Raw genomic sequence first — 23142 nt, forward strand, 5'->3', positions numbered from 1 at the left:
CAAGAACAGCTTCTTCCCCTCTGCCATCCGGTTTCTGAATGGACATTGAACCCAAGAACACTACCTCACTACTTCTTTATTTCTATTTTTGCATTTTTGCACTGCTGATTCTGATCCTTTGCCTACAGGGAACAGTTAACCTCGTACAATCCTTTCACACCCTAATACAGTCTGGTCCTCCAAAAATATGTGATAGCACAGGTCCTTCAGCCAACAGATCCATGCTGACCACAGTGCTCACTTAGAGTGGCATGGTTAGCATAACACTTTACAGCGCCATCAATCGGAAGATTCTGGCTCCTTTCTGCTGCGTCTCTAAGGAAGTTATATGTTCTCCCTGTGAACACATGGGTTTCCTCGGGATGCTCCAGTTTCCTCCCATATGTACAGGTCAGGGTTACTAAGAGGTGGGCATGTTAAGTTGGCGCCAGAAGCATGGCGACACTTGCAGGCTGCCCCAAGCATATCCTCAGACTGTGTTGGTTGTTGATGCAAATGATGCATTTCACTGTTTGTTTTGATGTTTATTTGACAAATAAACTTAACCTTTAGACTTACCTTAGCTAGTTCTAATTCCCTGTGGTCAGCCTGTCCATTTACATAGCTATTCAAGTACGTCTCAAATTATACCACTGTACCTGCCTCAAACACTTCCCCTTGCAACTCAATACATACTGTATACCCACTGCCCTCTGCAGGAAAAAGTTGCCCCCTGGGTCCCTTTTAAAGTTTTCGCTTGTCAGCCTAAATCTTGGCCCTCGAGTTGTAGACTCCCTTACCCTGGGAAAAAGACAGTTACCATCTATCTACCTTAATTAAGCGTCTCATAATGATAAACCTTTCCGCAAGATTGCCTGTCATTCTCCTACATTCCAAGGAATGAAGATCTCTAGCCAGGCCAATCTCTCCCCATAATTCAGGCCCTCTAGTCCTGGCACTATCTTTATAAATCTTTCCCACACTCTTTCCAGTTTAACCAAATCTGTCTTCTCCAAAATATTCATCATACTCCTCGCCATGGATTTATACAACTGCAACAGAATATCCCATCTCTCGTACTCAGCGCCATGAGTGATGAAGACGAGTATGCTCAATGCCTTTTTCACCACCCTATCTACCTGTGACATTGCATGTTTACTTACCGTGCCAATAGCTTTGCTGGTTTGAGCTGAAGGTGGTGGTGGAGGGGTTCCTACAGTTTTCCTCAATTCTGGTGGCACATCAATCAGCTCTACCACTTGGATAGGTATTGCAAGTGCAGCCTGCGACTCATAGTTGCTGGCAAACAGGCTCATGATAGTTGCTTCTTCGATATTGTTGTTCTCGCTACCCTTTATAGTACAAAGGATTGAACACAAGTTTTAATAATTGCATACAGTCTGATACTTGGACTAACTGCTAACTAATTTATTACCAACAAAAACAATCCTGGAGGTGGGAAGGAAAGAGCATCTGACTGGTTAAGTAAATGCACTGCCTGGTGTTACGAAGATCCCCACCAAGCGGAAAGATTCTAGAATTAAAAACTTGTCTTTTTCAAGTTCCATTGACATAAGGTGGACGGCTTTGGGATATTATACTATTGTTCGTCCATCGTTGACGACGATGAGGACCTTGACACCATAATGATGGTGTCGAAACTAGCGCGTGATTTGGATTTAAGTGAGGGAGAGTTGCGCAGCGTCAGCCTCACTCTCCCTTCCCAGTTCCCATCTGGATCCAGTGGCAAGACAGAGTCTAGGCGGCTGGAGATGGGACTAGGTGCAGTGGATGACCAGGACATCTTCTATGTCTTGTCCTGCTCTACACGTTCCACGACACTTGCAGAGACCGCCTTCTTGACCGTTGGACCTTCCATTGGTCTTGTCCGCTCAATCCGCCGGAGTCTGTCTTCACATGCTGGGATAGACAACTCCCTATCTCACTGAGGGTTTGAGAGCCGTCAGCTACCCTCACCTGGTTTAGCCGGCTTGTCAAAGCCGTTGCCCGGGGTGTGGCCGCTGTCGCATGCAAACAGCTACGGGGAGCCACAGGTGAGAGCTGAGTGCCAGGTGGGGACCAAAGGTGGACTAACCGCCCTGAAAAGGACGCGACATGTTCCCCCACCAGAGGTGCTACCCCTCCTTGACACCCCATATACTCTACAGACCATACAAGTGGTGAATGAGAAGTCTTTCAGAGCTTATATTCAGGATGGATGTTCCCCCTGGTACGGATGCACATCCTGTACCTGTTGTTATCGAGGGATATGATTATGATCAACAATTCAACATCCTGAGGAAAATGCAATCTGCGTTCCATGTTGCTCCAATACTTCTATACCAACCACATACCTTGAATTTTGTTAATTTTTTGTCATACTGCTCTTAAAAAAGAGATGAAACATGTGGTCAATCACAGTAAACCATAGAAACTCCAAAATTCTAAATGTAAGCTTTATTGGGCACGCTGTACGACCACTATTGTCTCAGCTTGGACCGATTCAAGCTGCCAAGCCTGAGAGAAGAAAAACATTACTATGGCATTTCTCCAACTGCAGGATGCCCGCAATGTGTCTTTGAACGGCAACCACTGTAGTAAGAGCAGCTGCAGAGCCTTTATTATTTTGGAATCACTTTGAAGCTCTAGTGGGAAATTAAGAGGGTGAATTTCTCTGATGGTTCTCATACTCTGGACAATGAAGCTAGTGGTTGCATAACAAGAACTCCTGTTACAAAACATGTGAAAACATGATTTCCAGCAACATCACACTGGTGAAGTCCAAGGGAAATTAGCTCCCAAGTGTGTTATTATTGTTCTTATTATGTTAGTGATTTCATTTTGCTTTATTTCTATTTCCCATTAAAATTAAAGTTCTGGTTTTTAATCTGAAATATATGGGCTTTCAGTCTATTATTTTTCACCAGTTTTGGAGTGGTCAGCTGCTGGAGTTAGTTGTTATGGAACCACCATGGTTATTTCATACACAGACAACAACACACACACAGACACGCCCCAATCTGAATGAAGAATGTGAGTCGGCTGGGGTGATATACTGCGTCCAGTGCTCCCGATGTGGCCTTCTATATATTGGCGAGACCTGACGCAGACTGGGAGACCGCTTTGCTGAACACCTATACTCTGTCCGCCAGAGAAAGCAGGATCTCCCAGTCGCCACACATTTTAATTCCACATCCCATTCCCATTCTGACATATCTATCCACGGCCTCCTCTACTGTAAAGATGAAGCCACACTCAGCACATCCTCTGGGTTCCCCCCTTCCCCTTTTCTTTCTCCCCGGACCTCCTGTCCCATGATCCTCTCATATCCCCTTTGCCAATCACCTGTCCAGCTCTCGGCTCCATCCCTCCCCCTCCTGTCTCCTCCTATCATTTTGGATTTCCCCCTCCCCCTCCCACTTTCAAATCTCTTACTAACTCTTCCTTTAGTTAGTACTGACGAAGGCTCTCGGCCTGAAACGTCGACTGTACCTCTTCCTAGAGATGCTGCCTGGCCTGCTGCGTTCACCAGCTACTTTGATGTGTGTTGGTTGAAGAATGTTCATTATTCATTCTCGGTGAGTGGGTCCACGAAATTCCAAAGTGCACTAATGGCCTGCAATCTACTTTACATATAATGAGACTCAGAAAACCTACCCTTTTGAATAACCTTGAAGTGTTCTATGCACAGCTATTGAAACAAACAACAAGTCTACAGGGAGTCCTACAAAATTATATTTTCAGTGATCTAATTCTTTACTTTAAAAGCCATAGCTTCTAGTGAATGCTAGCTTCTCAAATGTTGGTGTGAAGAATGCAATATTGAATAACAATAATGATAAATACATGGCATATGTGACTTACTCTGAACTGCCACCTCAGTTTAGGAGGAATTCAAAGTGGACAATAAAGTGCCAGTATTGCTGTCAACATCCAGACCCCAAATGTTAGGGTCGTTTTGTTTCCTGTTACTTTTTTACAGCTTTTTAGCAAACTGGCCTCTCACTTGTCTTTAAATAATTAATCTACTATCCTAGTATTACAAAACCCTCAAATTTCAAGAGAAGCATCAACCAACAGAGGAATATATTTCAGCATTCTGCACGTCATTAAAATGACTCTTAAAGCTGTTGGCTGTTAGAAGAGTTCAGCAAATCCATGAGTAATATCATTATCAACATTCCCCTTGTAAACTCCACTTGCTGTCTTGCTCAAACTACATACCAGCGAAGCAACCCAGTCACAAAATGCCTTTGTAACCTCTTCTATTTCTTTCTCTTGCTGTGACAGTGTGTCCCCTTTCAGTTTTGCATTCTTGTCTTCTTTTTGTGTCCCTCTGGTTAGAATCCATTTGTATGGGTTTCTTTGTTTCGTCTCTTCACTGCTGCATAATCCAAGCACAAGTAATTTGACCAAATGAAACAAACAATGAAAAATGCTGGAAACACTCAGCAGATCAGGCAGCACCTGTGGAAAGAGAAGCAAAGGTAACATTAACTCTCTTTCCATGGATGCTGCCTGATCTGATGACTATTTCCAACATTTTCTAGTTTTTGTTTTAGATTTCCAACAATGCCATTTATTGTATTTTCACTAATCAGCTCAACTTCGTGCCTTAACAAATCATCTTAAAGATGAACAATTTTAATATAAGATGAATAAATATGAATGACCAATCAGCAAGAGGGATTCAGTAGAAGGGGCCAGTAAAAATAGCACAGGTGCAAATGGAATGGCCATTCATTTAAATGTGCTCGTATTCAGAGTGGCTTTGGCTCATCGGCTAGGGTGAGGTACAGTATCTGGTAAGTTACTCTCTTCTGTTCTTATTAGTTCATTCTTACCTGTTAGAGCACAGTAGTTTAGTGAGAATTGCTCCAGGCGCAATGATTTGTACTCTGTGTGATGTGGGAAGTCTAGTAGACCTCCAGTCTCCCGGACAAACACATCTGCACCGGGTGCACCGAGCTGCAGCTCCTGAGAGAACGTATTAATGAACTGGAGAGATAATCACCCCTAGGTTGCAGGAGACAGGTAACTGGGTGACTGTCAGGAGAAGGAGGGGAAATGCACAGCCAGTGCAGAGTATCCCTGAGCTGTTCCCAGTAATACAACTTCTGATACTACCATATTGAGGGGGAATGACCTACCGGGAGAAGCTACAGTGACCAGGTCTCAGGCACTAAGTCGGGTGCTGTGGCTTAGAAGAGCAGAGAGGTGAAGGGGACTGCAGTGTTAATAGGAGATTCCACAGTCAAAGGAACAGAGACAGGGTTTTGTGGCACAATAGAGACACCCGGATGGTATGTTGCCTCCCTGGTTCCAGGATCAGGAATGTCTTGGATCGGGTCCATGGCATTCTAAAAGGGGAGGGTGAGCAGCCAGAAGTCTTGGTACATATTGGCACCAATGACATAGGTAGAATAGATGAGCAAATCCTGAAGTGAGATTTTAGAGAACTCAGTAGGAAGTTGAAAAACAGGACCTTCAAGGTAATAATCTCTGGATTGCTGCCAATGCCATGTGCTAGTGAGGTTAAGAATAGGATGAATTTGCTGGTGAATGTGTGGCTGAGGAATTAGTGCAGGGGGCAGGGGTTCAGATTTATGGATCATTGGGATCACTTCTGGGGAAAGGTATGACCTGTACAAAGGGGACGGGTTACATTCGAACCAGAGGGGAACCAATATCCTTGCGGGCACATTGGCTAGCGTTGTTCAGGAGGGTTTAAAGTAATTTGGCAGGGGGATGGGAATTGGAGTGATTGTGCAGGGAATGAGGTAGTTGGTTTACAAACAGAGGCAATGTGTAGTGAGGAGAGGCTGTTGATAGGGCAAAATTGAAGTCAACAGGATGAGTTTCAATGTAAAAGGTGGACAAAATCAAAGAGGGTGAATACTGGACTGAAGGTGTTAAATGTGAATGTTCACACTATATGGAATAAGGTAGATGAACTTGTAGCAGAGTTACAGATTTGGCATGTATGATGTTGTAGACATTACTGAACCATGGCTGAAAGAAGGTTATAGATGGGAGCTTAATATCCAAGATACACATTGTATCAAAAGGACAGGCTGGAGGGAAGAGGGAGCAGCATTGCTCTGTTGGTAAAAAAATGAAATAAAATCATTAGAAAGAGGTGGCATAGGGTCAGAAGTTATTGAATCATTGTGGATGAAGGAACTGCAAGGGTAAAAGGACCCTGATGAGGATTGAATGCAGACCCCGCCCCCCAAACAATAGTAAAGATGTGGTCTACAAATTACAATGGGAGATAGAAAATGCATGTCAAAAAGGCAATGTTACAAAGGTCATGGGGGGTTTCAATATGCAGATAGAGGGTGAATTTCTAAAATGACTATAAGATGGCTTTTTAGAGCAGCTCCTGCTTGAGCGCACTAGGGGATCAGCTATTCTGGATCGGGTTTGTGCAAGGAATCAGAATTGATTAGAGAGCTTAAGGTAATAAAACCCTTAGGGACAAGTGATCATAACATAAACAAATTCACCCTGAACTTTGAAGCTAAAGTCAGATGTACCATTATCACAGTGGAGTAAAGGGAATTACAGAGGCATGAGAGAGAAGTTTGTCAGAATTAATTGGAAAAGAACATTGGCAGGGATGATGGCAGAGCAGCAATGGCTGGAATATCTGGAAGCAATTGGAAGGTGCAGGATAGGTACATCCCCGAGAGGAAGTAGTGTTCTAAAGGTGAAATGACACAACCATGGCTAACAAGAGAAGTCAAAGCCAATATAAAAGCCAATAAGAGGACATATAATAGAGAAAAATTAGTTAGAAGGTAGGAGATTGGTAAGCTTTTAAAAACCAACAGAAGGCAACTAGAAAAGTCATTCAGAAGGTAAAGATGGAATATGAAAGTAAGCTAGCCAATAATATTAAAGAGGGCACCAAAAGTTTCTTCAGATACATAAAGTGTAAAAGAGAGATGACAGTGGAGATCGGACTGCTGGAAAACAATGGTGCAGAGGCAGTAATGGGGGACAACGAAACAGTGGACAAACTGAATAAGTATTTTGCATCAGTCTTCACAGTGGAAGATACTAGCAGTATGGTGGAATTATCCACCTTCAGACCTTTCAGCTTTCCAAGCACCCTCTCCTTCGTGATAGCAATTACACTTACTGCTGCCTCTTGACACTCTCAATTTTCTGGCATATTGTTGGTGTCTTCCACAGCAAGAATGGTGCAAAAAATTTAAGTTCGTCTTTGTCTCCCATTACTAAATCTCCAGTGTCATTTTCCAGCGATCTGATATCCACTCTCAGTTCTCCTTTACTCTTTATATATCTGACCAGTGAGGAGGTTCAGGTAACTCCCATGGAACCTACTGAAGTGAACAAGAAACTCTTTTATATTATTAGCTAACTTATCTTAGTTTACATATTTCATCTTTTCTCTCCTTATTACTTTTTTTAGTTCTTTCTATTAGCTTTTAATATCTTCCCAATATTTTTTCCTATATGATGTACCCTCTCTTTTGCTTTATGCTGGCTTTAAATTCTCCTCTAAGATGTATCTATCCTGCATCTTCCACATTTCTCCCAGAAACTCCAGCCATTGCTGTTCTTCTGTCATCCCTGCTAGTGTTCCTTTCCAATCTGGCTTCTCTTTCATGCCACTGTAATTCCCTTTACTCCTCTGTAATACTGATTCTAATTTTAATTTTTCCCTCTCAAAATGTAGGGTGAATTCTATCTTACTATATTCACTGTCCCTCCTAAGTGTTCCTTTACCTTAAGCTCCCTAATCAAATCTGGTTCATTACACAACACCCAATCTAGAGTTCACTTTTCCCTAGTGGGCTTAACCATTAGCTGCTCTAAAAAAAAATCTCATAGGCATTTTATAAATTCCCTTTCTTGGGATCCAGCACCAGCTTGATTTTCCCAATCTAGAAGCAGACTGAAATCCCCCACGACTGTTGTAACATTGCCCTTTTTACATACCTTTTCTGTCTCCCATTGTAATTTGTAGCCTATATCTTGGCTACTGATCAGTGGCCTGTATATAACTCACATCAGGAGTTTCTTTACTTTATCCACACGGATTCTACATCTTACAATGCTATCTCACCTCTCTTTAAGGATTTGATTTCACTTTTTATCAATAGAGTCACCCACACCCTCCGCCTACCTGCCTGGTCTTTTTGATACAATGTGTATCCTTTCACATCTTCTTTCAGCCACGACTCAGTGATGCCCACAATGCATACCTGCCAATCACTAACTGCACTACAAGATTATCTATCTTATTCTGTATACTGCGTGCATTCAAATGTACACCTTCAGTCTTTTACTCATCAGCCTTTTCGATTTTGCCCCACGTTACAATTAAACATCCTATTGACTGCAATTTTTCCCTATCATCTACCTGTCCTTCCTCTCACTCACTACACACTGCATCTACTTGTATACCAACTGCCCCACTCTCAGCCCTATCACTCCTGTTCCTAGCCCTCTGCCAAATTAGTTTAAACACTCCCCAACAGCTCCACCAAACCTGCCTGCAAGGATATACAGCAGGTCCCCCTCGAGTTCAAGTGTAAGCCATTTGCTTTGTACAGATTATACCTTTCCCAGAAGAGATCTCAATGATCCAGAAACCTGAAACCCTGTCCCCTGTACTAATTCATCAGCCAGGCATTCATCTGCCAAATCATCCTATCCTTCCCCTCACTGACACATGGCACTGGCAGCAATCCAAAGATTACTACCCTTGAGGCCCTGCTTGTCAGCTTTCTACCTAACTCCCTATGTTCTCTCTTCAGGACCTCCTCCCTTTTCCTACCAATGTCATTGGTACTAATATGTACCACAACTTCTGGCTGTTCACCCTTCCCTATTAGAATCCAAGACATTCTTGTCCTTGGCACCTGGTAGGCAACATACCATCTGGGTGTCTCTTTCATGTCTACAGAATCTCCTGTCTGCTTTCTATCACTACTACACTCTTCTTCTCCCACCTTCCCTTTCAGTAAATTCTCAGCAGAGGACAGGCATGATCTGTATCTGAGGATAGGACTGGCAGGATTTTACGGAGTATTCATCCTTAAATACACTTATTTTCAGAATATATTAATGAAAAAAAACAAGGTTCAAAACTCTTGAGCCCTTACGCTGCTGCCAGTAGTGTGACAGAACTGGATATGATTCATTTACCAGCCTGCGGTGATCCTAACTCTGCTTTTAAATGTCAGGTCAAGATCCATTTCAATACGCAGCCATATGTTTCTGCACTATTTTCGTAAGTACTTGGGTATTAAGTGATTTTAACATAAGTACTCTTATTACACCAGCATGTCAAAATCTTACAATGTCAGGCCAAATTAGGGATACGTGGAGCAAAGTTTGCAAAGATTTTGACACATAATATCTTTCTGATGAAGGTTACTCAGAGGGCAGTGGAGAGTCACTTCAAGTGGATGTTATCAATGCAAGATAGAGGGGAAATGCCCCAGCAGCGGGTTCAGGTTGAAATTCTGGGGAACTCACTTTAGGCACAGGAACTTCTGTGGCCATGGTATTTAAACCTTAGTGTGGACGGTACCCAAATGAAACACAGTGAAAGAAAATTAAAGGAGGTCATTTATAGGATAGGATTTTTATTTCCTCAAAACCAAGAAAATAGATGAATTGGGAGGAGGAGATAAACATTGAGTGTGATCAAAGTTCTCAATTTGAGATAAATAACATGACAAAAGGGCTTTGACAACATGGCAAAAAATGATGCTGGAATAGCAAGATTAGTCAGTTCAATAGAGGAATGTGATACATTATGGTATTGTGAGCATTTTCTGCTTCCTATTAGTTGCTTTTTAAAAATGCATGCTTCATTAAGAATCACTTTAATAATTACCTTTTTGAACATTTTTGTCCAAGCATTTCCTTCCTCTTCTGTGCCTTTTGAAGTTTCTCATTTCCTTCAGTAGGTTCCATGGGACCTGCCTGAACCTCCTCACTGGTCAGGAGCATCTCAGGATCCAGGATCTCTACAATGTTCTCAAAGAGCTTGAAATATGGTTGAAACACCTCTGTTATTGCTTCTGACCGTGTGTTACCCATAACTAATCTACTAACGAGATACTCTTTTTTGATCAGTATTCAAACCTCACACAAGGATATATCCTCAGTCTATGTCTAATATAAAACATTTACAGCATCTTTTATAAACCTATTGACCCTCACAGATATCTTGACAATACTTCATCCCACCCAGCCACTTATAAAAATGTCATTCCCTTCTCTCAATTCCTCCATCTCCACCTATCCATTCCCAGGATGAGGTTTTCCTTCAGAGATGTCCTCCTTCTTCAACGGACAGTGATGCTGCCCTCACTCTCATTTCCTCCATTTCCTGGCCATCTACCCTCATCCCATCATCTGGCCACCATAACAGGGATAGAGATCCTCCTGTCCTTACCTACTACCCCATGAGTTTCGGCATTTAACACATCATTCTCCACAACTTCTGCCATCCTCAATGAAATTCTACCACTAAACACATCTTTACCTCCCTCCCACTGTCGACCTTCAGCAGGGATCGCTCTCTCCATGATTTCTTGCCCATTCATCCCTCTCCATTGATGTCACTCCTGACAACTTATCCCTGCAAATGGAAGAAGTACAACAGCTACCTATTCACCTCCTCCCTCACTACCATACTGAGTCCCATACAATCCTTCCAGATGAACCAACACATCATCTGTGAGTGTGCCTGGGTCATCTGCTCTACCTGGTGCTCCCAGTGTGGCCTCCTCTATATCAGTGAGACCCGACATAGATTGGGGTGAACCACTTGGTTGGGTATCTTCTCCCCATCCTCAACAAGCAGCATTTTCATGTTAATTCCACTGTCCATTCCCATTCCAACATGTTGGTTCATGATGTCTTCTACTGCCACAATGAGGCCACTCTCAGGTTGAAGGAGCAACATCTCATATTTCATCTGGGTAGCCCCCAACCTGACAGTATGAATACTGATTTCTCTAACATCCAGTAATTTCTCCACCTTACCCTGTTCTCTTTTTCCATTCCCTATTCTGTCTCCCCATTATCTATTCTCTTCTCTTCACCTTACTATCGCTTCCCTCAGGTGTCCCTCTTCCTTTCCTTTCTCCCATGATCCTCTCTCCTCACCAATCAGAATCCTTCTTCTTCAGCCCTTTACCTTTCCACCTGTCACTTTGCAGCTTCTCACTTCATCCCCCTCCCCCACCCACCTACCTTCCCCTTCACCTGCTTTCACCTATCAACTTCTAGCTTGTACTCCTTCCCCTCCCCCACCTCTTTATTTTGGCTTTTTGCTCTTTCCTTTCCAGTCCTGATGAAGGGTCTTGGCCCAAAATGCTCGCTGTTTATTCCTCTCCATAGATGTTGCCTGACCTGCTGAGTTACTTTAGCATTTTGTGTGATTTCCAGCATCTGCAGAATCTCCTGTGTCATAATGTACCGTAATGGCAGCTTTTCAATTTTTTGAGGGGGATCCTGTCTACCTGTTTCAGTAGTTTAAGGGTATAGTTAAAGCTCTCAATAAATCTCAATCCCTCTCTCTCTCTCTCTCTCTCACACACACACACACACACACACACACACACACACACAGAGTTACAGATGAACATGCAGGAATTAGAGACTATGTTTACCTAATTGGCTTAAAAAGATTCCATATTTGGGATTCAATAAAGTGAAAAACAAGGTTTTGTTGAAAGGACTTTTGCAGAGATGACCAACATTACATTGATTTGATGAACGTATTTAATTATTTTATCACAAATTGTTCAATCTTGCATGTGGTTATGTTCTGTGTGACAGTAATGATTTTCATATAAGGTGGAGTGAATAATTATAATTAACTTCTTCTAACCTTAAACATAGAGTTCCTCAGAATGACTCCCTAAATTAAGTTAGATTTTTCAGTTGAACCAATATGAAATTCATGACATTTCTATAACTTTTTCTGCTTCAAAGGTGTGATACGCTCTCAACATGTCACTTTATATTATGGGTCTGTTTTAATCCTACATGCCCTGGGGAAACTACGCAATTAAGCAGTTTGCATTACCCGAGTGACGTATCCTCCAAGGTCCTACCCCCTTCTGAAGGATCCGGTCTCAGTTTGCACTTCTGAAATTGTCAGAATGCTACTTCAAGAAAGCAAATTGAATATTGACGATTATTATTGCAGCCCAAGTACTGTTTTTACCAGAAGCCTGTGAAAGGTAGTCAGCCCAACAGTGTAGGAAGAGGACTAGGGTCATAAGAAATCCTAGCAACTCTGATATTTTAAAATGTATATGATTAGAAGAAGGATTAATCTCTGGGCCAGAAGTATGGGCTTCTCTTTCTTTATCATCTTAAGGCTATAACTGGTACTCCCAGATTCCATTCCTGTTCATCACTAGATGCCTAGGGTCTATTCATCTCCACCCTCAACCCCACTATCCCAGCAAACCCAACTAGTGTGCTTTTTCTCCCCAACGAGATACCACTTCCCAATCATTTCAGATAGAATAAAACCACCATGATTGTGCAAATGAGTCCCAGAAAGTAAAACTTGTCAAGATGCACATAGCCAAGGCTTGGGAGTGCTCACACTCCATTTTAACTTCAGACAGCTTGACCCACACCCAGAGCTGAAATTAAAAGTTATATCATCACCTCACTAGCTAACAGAACAACAATTGAGATCAAAGCAACGAATTATTTTCAATTTGTTATAACAAAAATAAATTTAAACTATAACAGCCCAAGTGATAAATGATTTGACTTTGCTTCTTATATTCTTGCACTGTAATTCCTGAATGGGGTCCAGGGCCATGGCTTTAGCTCTGGCGCTGGTGCAAAGTAAGAACACCATGATACCAACACCATAAATCAGAAGCCACAGAATCAATGGTCTGATTGAAAGTCACTGTTTAAGAATTGTCAGAAATATTTGCTTTTAATTTAGAAAACATGAACAGAATAAAAGTAGAGCAATGCAAATTGAAACTACAAAATGACCCTTTGTACATTGCAGAATACAAAAATACTTTAAGCCGCTTCCCAGCTGTTTAAACTTAAGGATAAACTTTATTGTAACATTGGAGTAATACCATTGTATGCATTGCACACAGGACTGTAAAATTAAATCACACAAATTGCAGAGCAAAACTGACTTTTTGAGGGAAATTACCCGAGAGGTTAGCGGTCTATCTGCTGTATGGAGAGAAATTCAATTATTTTTCAGTTAAGATTAAAATGAGACCATGCAGAATTTTATTCAAATTATTTCCTACCTCTGGAGGCACTCCTTCTTCCAGGTGTGGATAAAGAGCTAACGGATGCTGACTCAAGCCATATTCAATCTCCTCAATCTGCTCTCTCTTAGCCTGTTGTAATGGTAGAGCCTTGGAATAACATATCTGTGATTTACTGAGTCTTTTTGATACATGTTGAGCAGGCTTGAAAGTTTCAGTTGTGTTCACCAGCAAAGGACTAAGGCCAGCACCTTTCTGACTCTGTATAATGGCTAAATCCTCTTGTGACTGAGGTGGATACCCATCACGAAAATCATCCAGTCCACTTTTCAGGAAGCGCCATCTATGTCCATTCAAAGCATCAGACTGCACTTTAGGATTCTTCTTTAAGTACTTAGTCTTTAATCTCTCCTTGTACCTACAAATTGGAATAACTTTTACGTTTCAATTATTAACTAGAGCAATGCCTCAATATATCTTCTCTCTTCCGCAAAGCCACATTCTGAATTTATGAGTATAGTACATGTAATTTCAGCTGTGAACAATAACGGTTCCCTTACTGACTGCCAAAGTTATCAGTGTATAAAAAGTTCTAGAGGTAGTCTGTGAAATGCTTTTGCTTGAGCTCCTCATTTCACATACCTCAGCCTGTACATTCATTACAGATTACCAACCACTGAATTCACAGATTTTGCACATTAATGAGAGGGTATGATGTACAATTTACTATGCACATGAGATCTAACTTTTGAACATACAAGCAAAGTAACTGTGTCTATAGAAAAGGTGCCTACAAATGTTAGGGAACTTTAAACAACACAGAACTACAGTATAGGACATAGAACATTACAGCACAGTACAGATCCTTTGGCCCATGATGTTATGCCAACATTTAACCTACTCCATGATCAACCTAACCTTTCTCTCCTGCGTAGCCCATAACCCTCCATTTTCCTTTCATCCATGTGCCTATCTAAGAGACTCTTAAATGTTCCTAATGTATCTGCCTGTATCACTACACCTGGCAACATGTTCCAGGTACTTACCACGCTCTGTGAGAAAAAAATCTACCTCTGACATATCCTTTAAACTTTCATTCGATCACCTTTTTAAAGGTATCCTCTGATATTAGCCATTGCTGCTTTGGTAAATAGATGCAGGCTGTCCACTACATTTATGCCTCTTATAATATTATTCATCTCTATCAAGTTGCCTCTTACCCACCTTCGCTCCGAAGAGGAAAGCCCAAGCTCACTCAAACTTTCCTCATAAGACATGTTCTCTAATCCAGGCAACATCCTGGTAAATTTCTTCTGCTCCTTCTCAAAAGGTTCCATAGTCTTTCAATAATGAGGTGACCAGAACTGAACACTATACTCCAAATGTGATCTAACCAGAGTTTTATAGAGCTGCAACAGTATCTATCAACTAATGAAGGCCAATATACAATATGCCTTCCTAATCATCATTTTAACTTGCACACAACTTTAAGGGATCTATGGATTTGGACCCCAAGGTACCTTTGTTCCTCCACATTGCCAATAACCTTGCCATTAACCCTGTACTATATTCTGCCTTCAAGTTCAACATTCCAAAGAGCATCACTTCACACTTGTCCGAATCCAACAGCCCAACTCTGCAATCTGTCAACATCCCGTTGTAACCAATGAGAAGCTTCTACACTATTAACAATACCACCTCTTATAATCTTAACGACCAGCCTTTGTCTCATCTGTAAACTTAGCAACCCATCCTTCCTTGTCCTCATCCAAGTCATTTATAAAAATCAGCAAGTGCAGGGGTTCAAGAACAGATCCCCACAGTACACCACTGGTCACCAATCTCCAGGCAGAATACACTCCATCTACTACTATCCTCTGCCTTCTGTAAATTGGCCATTTCTGAATTCACGCTGCCGAGTTTCTATGGATCACATGTCTTATGACTTTCTAGATAAGCCTTCCATGGAGAACCTTCTCAAATGTGTTACTAAAATCCATGTACACCACATCCATGCTCTAGCTTCATCAGAACCTTCAACGTCAGTCAGGCTCAAGAGGCATGACCTACCCTTTGCAAAGACATGTTGACCATCGCTAATAAGATGGTGCCCCTCCAAATGTTCATAAATCATGTCCATAAGAATCCTCTCTATTTATTTACTGTTGTAAGACTAACTAGGATTATCCCTATTATCCTTCTTGAACAAAGGTACAACATCTTCCATCCTCTGTCCTATGGTGCTACTCCTGTGGCTAGTGAGAACACAAAGATCTTCATTGATGCCCTAGCAATCTCTTCCCTTGCTTCCCATACTAACCTGGGATACACAGTGGTGATAGAAAGTTTGTGAACATCTGGTTTAGGGCTGTTTTGCTGCATCAGGGCCTGGACAGCTTGTAATCATTGAGGGAACAATGAATTCAAAATGGTATCAAGACATTTTACAGGAGAATGTCAGGGTAGCAGTTCAACACCTGAAGCTTAATAGAAGTTGGATGATGCAACAAGACAATGAGCCGAAACACAAGAGTAAATCAATAATAAGATGGTTTAAAAAGAAGAAAACTTCGTTTTGAGATGGCCGAGTCAAAGTCCTGACCTTAATCCTATAGAAATGTTGTGGAAGGACCTGAAGCAAGCAGTCCATGCAAGGAAGCCCACCAACATCCCAGAGCTGAAGCAGTTTTGTAAGGAGGAATGGCCTAAAATTCCTCCAAGCCAATGTGCAGGACTGACCAACAGTTACTGGCAACATTTGGTTGAAGTTATTACTGTACAAGGGGGTCACACCAGTTACTGAAAGCAAAGGTTCATGTACTTTTTCCAACAAATACATGTAATATTGGATTATTTTTCTCAATAAATAATGCTTTTGTGTTATTTAATTAATTGGGTTCTCTATCTAGTTTTAGAACTTTTGTGCAGATCTGATCACATTTTAGGTCATATTCATGCAGAAGTAGAGAAAATTCTCATGCCTCACAGAATTTCTAGCACCACTGAATGAATTAATTAACTTTATTTCTTACATTCTTCACATACACGAGGAGTAAAATTCTTTGCGTTACATCTCCATCTAAATATGCAATAAGCAATCACAGTAATTTATAAAAATTTGTAATAAATATTACAGTCAATGTAATATAGAATACACTCAAATCAGCGTGAGTTAATTGGTCTGATGGCCTGGTGGAAGAAGCTGTCCTAGAGCCTGTTGGTCCTGGTGTTTATGCTGTGGCATCATTTCCCAGATGGTAGCAGCTGGAATAGATTGTGGTTGGAGTGACTTGGGTCCCCAGTGATCCTACAGGCCCCTTTTACACACTTGTCTTTGTAAAATGTCCTGAATCATGGGAAGTTCACAACTACAGATGTGCTGGGCTGTCCGCACCACTCTCTACAGGGACCTGTGATTAAGGGAGGTACAGTTCCCATACCAGGCAGTGATGCAGCCAGTCAGGATGTTCTCAATTGTGTCCCTGTAGAAGGTTCTTAGGATTTGAGGACCCATACCAAACTTCCTCAACCGTCTGAGGTGAAAGAGGCGCTGTTGTGCCTTTTTTACCACACAGCTGGTGTGTATACACCATGTGAGGTCCTCGGTGATGTGGATGCCGAGGAACTTGAAGCTGTTTACCCTCTCAACCCCAGATCTATTGAGGTCAATAGGGGTTAGCCTGTCTCCACTCCTCCTGTAATCCACAATTAGCTCCTTTGTTTTTGCAACATTGAGGAAGAGGTTTTTTTGACACCACTGTGTCAGAGAGATGACTTCTTCCCTGTAGACCACCTCATTTGAGATTAGGCCGATCAATGTAGTGTTGTCGGCAGATTTAATTAGCAGATTGGAGCTGTGGGTGGCGACACAGTCATGGGTATACAGGGAGTAAAGGAGGAGATTTAGTACACAGCCCTAAGGGGCTCCTGTGTTGAGCGTCAGAGGGACAGAGATGAGGGAGCCCACTCTTACCACCTGCTGGCGATTTGACAGGAAATCCAGAATCAGCTGACAAGACAGGGTCAAGGTAGAGGTCTGTGAGCTTCCTGTCGAGCCTGGAGGGAATTATGGTGTTGAATGCTGAACTGTAGTCCAAGAACAGCATTCTCACATAAGTATTATTTAATAGGTGGCTGTTTAAAAAGGGAGCTTCGAGAGCATTGTCCATTGTACGTGGCCAATCAGTGGCTATAACCAGAGCACCATTCGTGAGTTAAATACTATAGCAGGGAGACACTGCCTAGTGGAGTGGTCATCGATGGTGTGATCTGAGGCAGAATGGTGAGGCTTTGGGTCATTTGTTAGGAAGAGTGAGGAGGTGATAGATGGGAGCTATAGGCAAGTAGTCACACTAAGGCCTCGGGAGACAGATAAGTGGGTAACAGGAGAGGGAAGGGCAGGAGTCAGATTCTAGAGAGTACCCCTGTGGCTGTGCCCTTTAACAATAAGTACTCCTGTTTGAGTACTGTTGGGGGGGATGGCCTACCTGGGTGAAACAACAGTGGCCGTACCACTGGCACAGAGTCTGGCCCTGTGGCTCAGAAGGGTAGGGAAAGGAAGAGGGCAGCAGTAATAGGGGACTCCATAGTTAAGGGGTTACCAGGCGATTCTGTGGATGCAGGAAAGAAAAACAGATGGTAGTTTGCCTCCCAGGTGCCAGGGTCCGGGATGTTTCTGATCGTGTCCACAATATCCTGAAGTAGGAAGGTGAACAGCCAGAGGTCGTGGTACATATTGGTACCAATGACATGGGTAGGAAAAGGGAGGAGGAAAGGATTTGGGGGCTCATACCAAACTTCCTCAACCGTCTGAGGTGAAAGAGGTGCTGTTGTGCCTTTTTCACCACACAGCTGATGTGTACAGACCACGTGAGGCCCTCGGAGATGTGGATGCCGAGGAACTTGAAGCTGTTTACCTTCTCCACCCCAGATCCATTGATGTCAACAGGGGTTAGCCGTCTCCATTCCTCCTGTAGTCCACAACCAACTCCTTTGTTTTTGCGACATTGAGGGACAGGTTGTTTTCTTGACACCACTGTGTCAGAGAGATGACTTCTTCCCAGTAGGTCACCTCGTTATTGTTTGAGATAAGGCCAATCAATGTAGTGTCGTTGGCAAATTCAATTAGCATATTGGAGCTGTGGATGGCGACACAGTCATGGGTATACAGAGAGAAAAGGAGAGGACTCAGTACACAGCCCTGAGGGGCTCCTGTATTGAGAGTCAGAGGGTTGGAGGTGAGGGAGCCCACTCTTACCACCTGCTGGCGTTCTAACAGGAAGTCCAGGATCGAGCTGCACAAGGCAGGGTCAAGGCCAAGGTCTCTGAGTTTCTTGTCGAGCCTGGATGGAACTATGTTGTTGAATGCTGCACTGTAGTCCAAGAACAGCATTTTCACATAAGCATCTTTCTTCTCCAGATGTATAAGGACGGTATGCAGAGCAGTGGGTATTGCATCATCTGTCGATCGGTTGTGTCGGTAGGTGAATAGTAGGGGGTCCAGTTTGGTGGTAGGAAGCTGCAGATGTAGTCCCTGACCAGCCTCTCAAAGCATTCGCTTATTATTGAAGTGAGTGTGACAGGAGGCCAGTCGTTCAGGCATGTCACCTTGGTCTTTTTTGGTACAGGGACAATGGTGGATAATTTGAAGCAGGAGGGCACTCTACATCTACACTGGGAGAAGGAGAGATTAAAAATGTCTAAACACACTTGCCAGTTGTGCTGCACATATCCTGAGAACTCGCCCTGGGATGCCGTCTGGTCCCGCAGCCTTGCGACTGTCCACTCGTTGGAAACATCTGCGTACCTCAGCCTCAGAGATGACCAGGTTGCAGGTTGTAGCGGTGGCTTTCCTCGGAGGCTCAGAGTTAGTAACATTGAACCGAGCGTAAAAGCGATTGAGCTCATCTGGGAGAGAGACCACGATGTTGGTAGCACCACAACGTTTAGCTTTGAAGTCTGCGATGGTATGCAGCCCTCACCATAAGGACAAGCCCACTGTATGCTGTCCGGCCTCTGGATCTATCTATGCTAACATTTTTCAAAAGTTCTGAGACTGACCCTTTCTTAACCTTAACATGCTCCAGCATGCTGACCTCACATTCATTAAGGGCCTTCTCCCTGGTGAACACCGAAGCAAAGTACAGTATTTATTAAGAACAACCCTACCTTCTCTGACCCCAGGCACAAGTTTCCCCCTTTCTCCCTGAGCAGTTCTACCCTCACTTGAGTCATCCTGCTGTTCTTCACGTACTGTATGTGTAGAACAGCTTGGGGCTTTCCTTAATTCTATTTGCCAAGTCCTTCTCGTGTCTACTTCTAGCACTCCTAAACCCCTTCTTAAAACCCTTCCTGGCTACCTTATAACTTGAAAGAACCCTGTTTGACTTTTTACTTCCTCTAGTGTAAACAATATTAAACAGTACTGGGAGATCTGATATTGAATTTATGTCGTGCACACAAGTGGCATGAAAAATGCATTTGGCAGGGTGCTTTATTGCAAAAGGGATCATTCGGTACAAGTTGAGAGCAGCCAAAATCGATAATTGTAGAAAACAGGGCCCATAGCACCTGCATTCAGAGATAAATCAAGTGGTGGCAGTTAGTATCCCAATGGAAAGGAAACAATTACTGTGGGAACTGCAGAAAGGAGGCTACATTTCTGTAAAATTGAAGAGGATGAGCAATGCAAAGTGTGTGTTTTAAACAGTATATATGAATGGTGATAAAGACAGAATCACTTCAAAATCAGAGATTAAACATCGACATATCATTATGAATGTTGACACAGCTACTAACTGCTCCATCATGGGCATATGTTTGCTCCAACGCTGATGAATGCACTTTCAATACACAATCAGGATCTTCATTCTTTGCTTAATGAAGTTTTTAAAAATATTTTTCATTAACCTGTCCATCACATACTTGAGGTCTCTTCTCAAGACCATCTGTGATGTGCAGAGACCTGTAACTTTGATTAGAAGTTTAGCAAGGTCCCATTAGAAGCACTTTGAAGTTGAGAACATAATGTGCAGAGACCCCAAGAACACCAGGAACAATGGAATGCTGGTTAAAAAGGCATCAAAAATTACAGGGAGAAGGCAGGAGAATGGGGTAGAGAAGGAAAATAAATCAGCCAGGATCAAATGGTGGAGTGGACTTGAAGGGACGAATGACCTCATCCTTTGCCTATATCTTATGGAATTGAAGGCTGTGTGACTTAAGAATGGATTGTGAAAATGAATACATCTGAAACATTTTTTAAGTAAGTTTCTAGAAGAATATTGAGGTATGTATGTGACTTAGTTAGGCATTACACACAGTCAAGCTTAAACTAACTTCAAAAGTGATTTATTGTCGGATAAATTAGATACCATATACATTGAAACCTCAAGCTGAAGTGTTAATAGGTGAAAGTGATTGGGTGACCTAAGGCAGACAACTGGATTTGGAGTGATTTAATGATGATCAGGTAACTAACAGGCACAAGGGATTATACCACATGTGATCAGATTATCGCTAAAAATATTCCAGGTGACTGTGGTTAATATGCTGCAGGAGATGTTTGTACATCTGGCTGATATTCTGGTAGCAACCAACAAGAAGCAAAAAAGCCTTTAGCTGGGTGAGGAAGCATTTTGTAGAATTCATCAACATAATATCAAACAAATGTATCTTTATGCAGAAGTAAGTGATTTATTTAAATATTTAAATAGATGTAAATGAGCTGCAGCTATTTCAATATACAGTAGAGTTTAATACATCAGAATCAATAAAGCTAAAATCATTACTGAGCTCCGCCGATCTAACCTTCGATCAGAAAATGATCAGTGCAAGAAAATTATCAGTCAAATGTGTGGATCTATGCAAGAAAATCCTCAACAGTGAGTCCTCAATGGATAATTACAACTTGTCAGATAGAGGAGACATTGATAATTAGTATACGGTTACAAAACTTTACCAAATTTTGCTGGAAGAACCATTCGCACTAGTAACTGAGAACAAGGCCTTATTGATCATTCTGGAATCAACATCTGCTATTCCCTTGAGTTAGTACAAGAGTACAGAAACAAATCACTCTAATGGTCTCAATTAAACTATGGTATTAAATAGTGCATCCAAATGAAATACCATTGTGAAAGCATTTTAGAAAAGACCTTATGAATAAACCACAATCAGCACAATTTAGGTGGTAGAAGATGATTTTGGTGGCAGGAGATGTTTTCGGTGGAAGATGATTTCGGTGGTAAGAGGTGATTTCAGAGGAAGATGATTTCGGTGGTAGAAGATGACTTCAATGGTAGGAGATTATTTCAATGGCAAATGATTTCGGTGGCAGGAGACTATTTCACTGTGCCAACAGTGAAAACAGTTAGACCTAAGCCAAAGGACATATCTCTGAATGAAGTGTATAAATACCCTTTAAGTGAATGGGCCAATTCCGTCTAAATGAAGACATGAATGGTAGCACAGCAGTTAGGGCGACACTATTGCACCTTGGGGTGCTGGAGTTTGGAGTTCAATTCCAGCGCCATCTACAGCATAAGGAGTTTGTACACCCTCCCCGCGAACACATGGGTTTCCTCCGGGTGCTCCTGTTTCCTCCTACATTCCAAAGACGTGCCAGTTAGAAGGCTGACTGGCCGTTGTAAATTGTGCAGTGATTAGGCTAAGGCTAAGTAAGTGAATTGCCGGGTGGTGTGGCTTGTTGGGCTGGAAGGGTCCGTTTCATGCTGCATCCCTAGATAAATAAAAATAAGCATGAACCCATTTTATTGCAAACAATCTGAAGTGTCTACAAGCAAAGCATAAAATGGGAACATGAAGGATTTACAAAGCAAGATTAAGGAAGAACTCATGTGGAAAACTTCTATATTATGAATATAAATGCAGTGACGAGATGACATGTCTATTGTCCTGGCATGGACAAAGATACAGGAAATTAATTAGTTGACGTACAGTATGCCAGGAATACAGAACACAGTTTCCTGAAGTGTCAGAGTGGAATACAAAAGCATTTCAGCTAGTCCCTACAGATTTATTGTGAAATCTGGTAAGATAGCAGCGCGTTCGGATGCCGTGGCCTTCGAGGGCCAACCAAAGTTGTTCTTTTCTGTATTACATGTGTTTTTTACAATTGTAAGACTATACTGGATTGCAAGAACTATGGGCACAGCAGGGCTACCGTATCAGTGAGCTACTCATTGTTCAAAGTAGCCGCCCGGGGAGTCGTAGGAGCTGGCCAGCGGGTCGAAGGAGAAGAGGGAGCCGGCCGGGATGTCAGGAAAGGAGAAGGAGCCAGTCAGGAGTCGGAGAAGGAGATGGATCCGGTTGGGATGTTGGGAAAGGGGAAGGATCCGGCTGGGATGTCGGAGGAGTCAGTCTGGGTTCAGAGGAGCTGACTGGGATGTCGGAGAAGGAGATGGATCTGGCCGGGATGCCGGAGAAGGAGATGGATCCGGCCGGGATGTCGGAGGGGTCAGTTTGGGTTCGGAGGAGCTGACCTGACCACAGAGCGTGTTACTGCCTCCTACTCAGAGGTATCAAGGTTGGTGCAGTATAACTGTGGGAGACTGTCTCGGACATTTCACTTGCGATCACAAGGCTCTGTTGTACATGATAATGTGTTGCTGCAGGCCTGTTACCTTTGTCTGGTGGAGGGACAGACAACATGGGAGCTTCATTTGGAGCGAAGACTAGGCCTCAATGCCTTGGGCTTGCCTGCTACTGCAGACCAGGTGAGAGAGACGCTGTTGCGTTACTGTGTGGTGTCCGCACTCAGCTGAGGCCTGGCCTCTCCTGTCGGTGCTGCCCTCCTGTGTTCAAGCAGTGGAATGACAAGCTGGACTGCGTACATCTGCTCACTGCTGGGAGACTGCACCACTGATTGCCGGACATTGTC

The 23142-nt window shown here is 42.7% G+C and overlaps 1 protein-coding gene across 2 annotated transcripts in view; it reads right to left on the reverse strand.

Annotated features, from left to right (window-relative positions):
• LOC140194643 (protein FAM47E) overlaps positions 1-23142 on the reverse strand; it is a 50174-nt gene that overhangs the window by 18044 nt on the left and 8988 nt on the right. For both annotated transcript variants that reach the window (XM_072251895.1, XM_072251894.1), the window contains exons 2-5: positions 13281-13659; positions 9860-10011; positions 4204-4363; positions 1143-1331 (exon numbers count right to left, since the gene is read on the reverse strand). In XM_072251895.1, the coding sequence (XP_072107996.1) occupies positions 1143-1331; positions 4204-4363; positions 9860-10011; positions 13281-13659 (880 nt within the window). The remainder of the gene's footprint in view (positions 1-1142; positions 1332-4203; positions 4364-9859; positions 10012-13280; positions 13660-23142) is intronic.

The sequence above is a fragment of the Mobula birostris genome, chromosome 3 (genome assembly GCF_030028105.1).
Source record: "Mobula birostris isolate sMobBir1 chromosome 3, sMobBir1.hap1, whole genome shotgun sequence".
Classification (NCBI taxonomy): Eukaryota; Metazoa; Chordata; class Chondrichthyes; order Myliobatiformes; family Myliobatidae; genus Mobula; species Mobula birostris.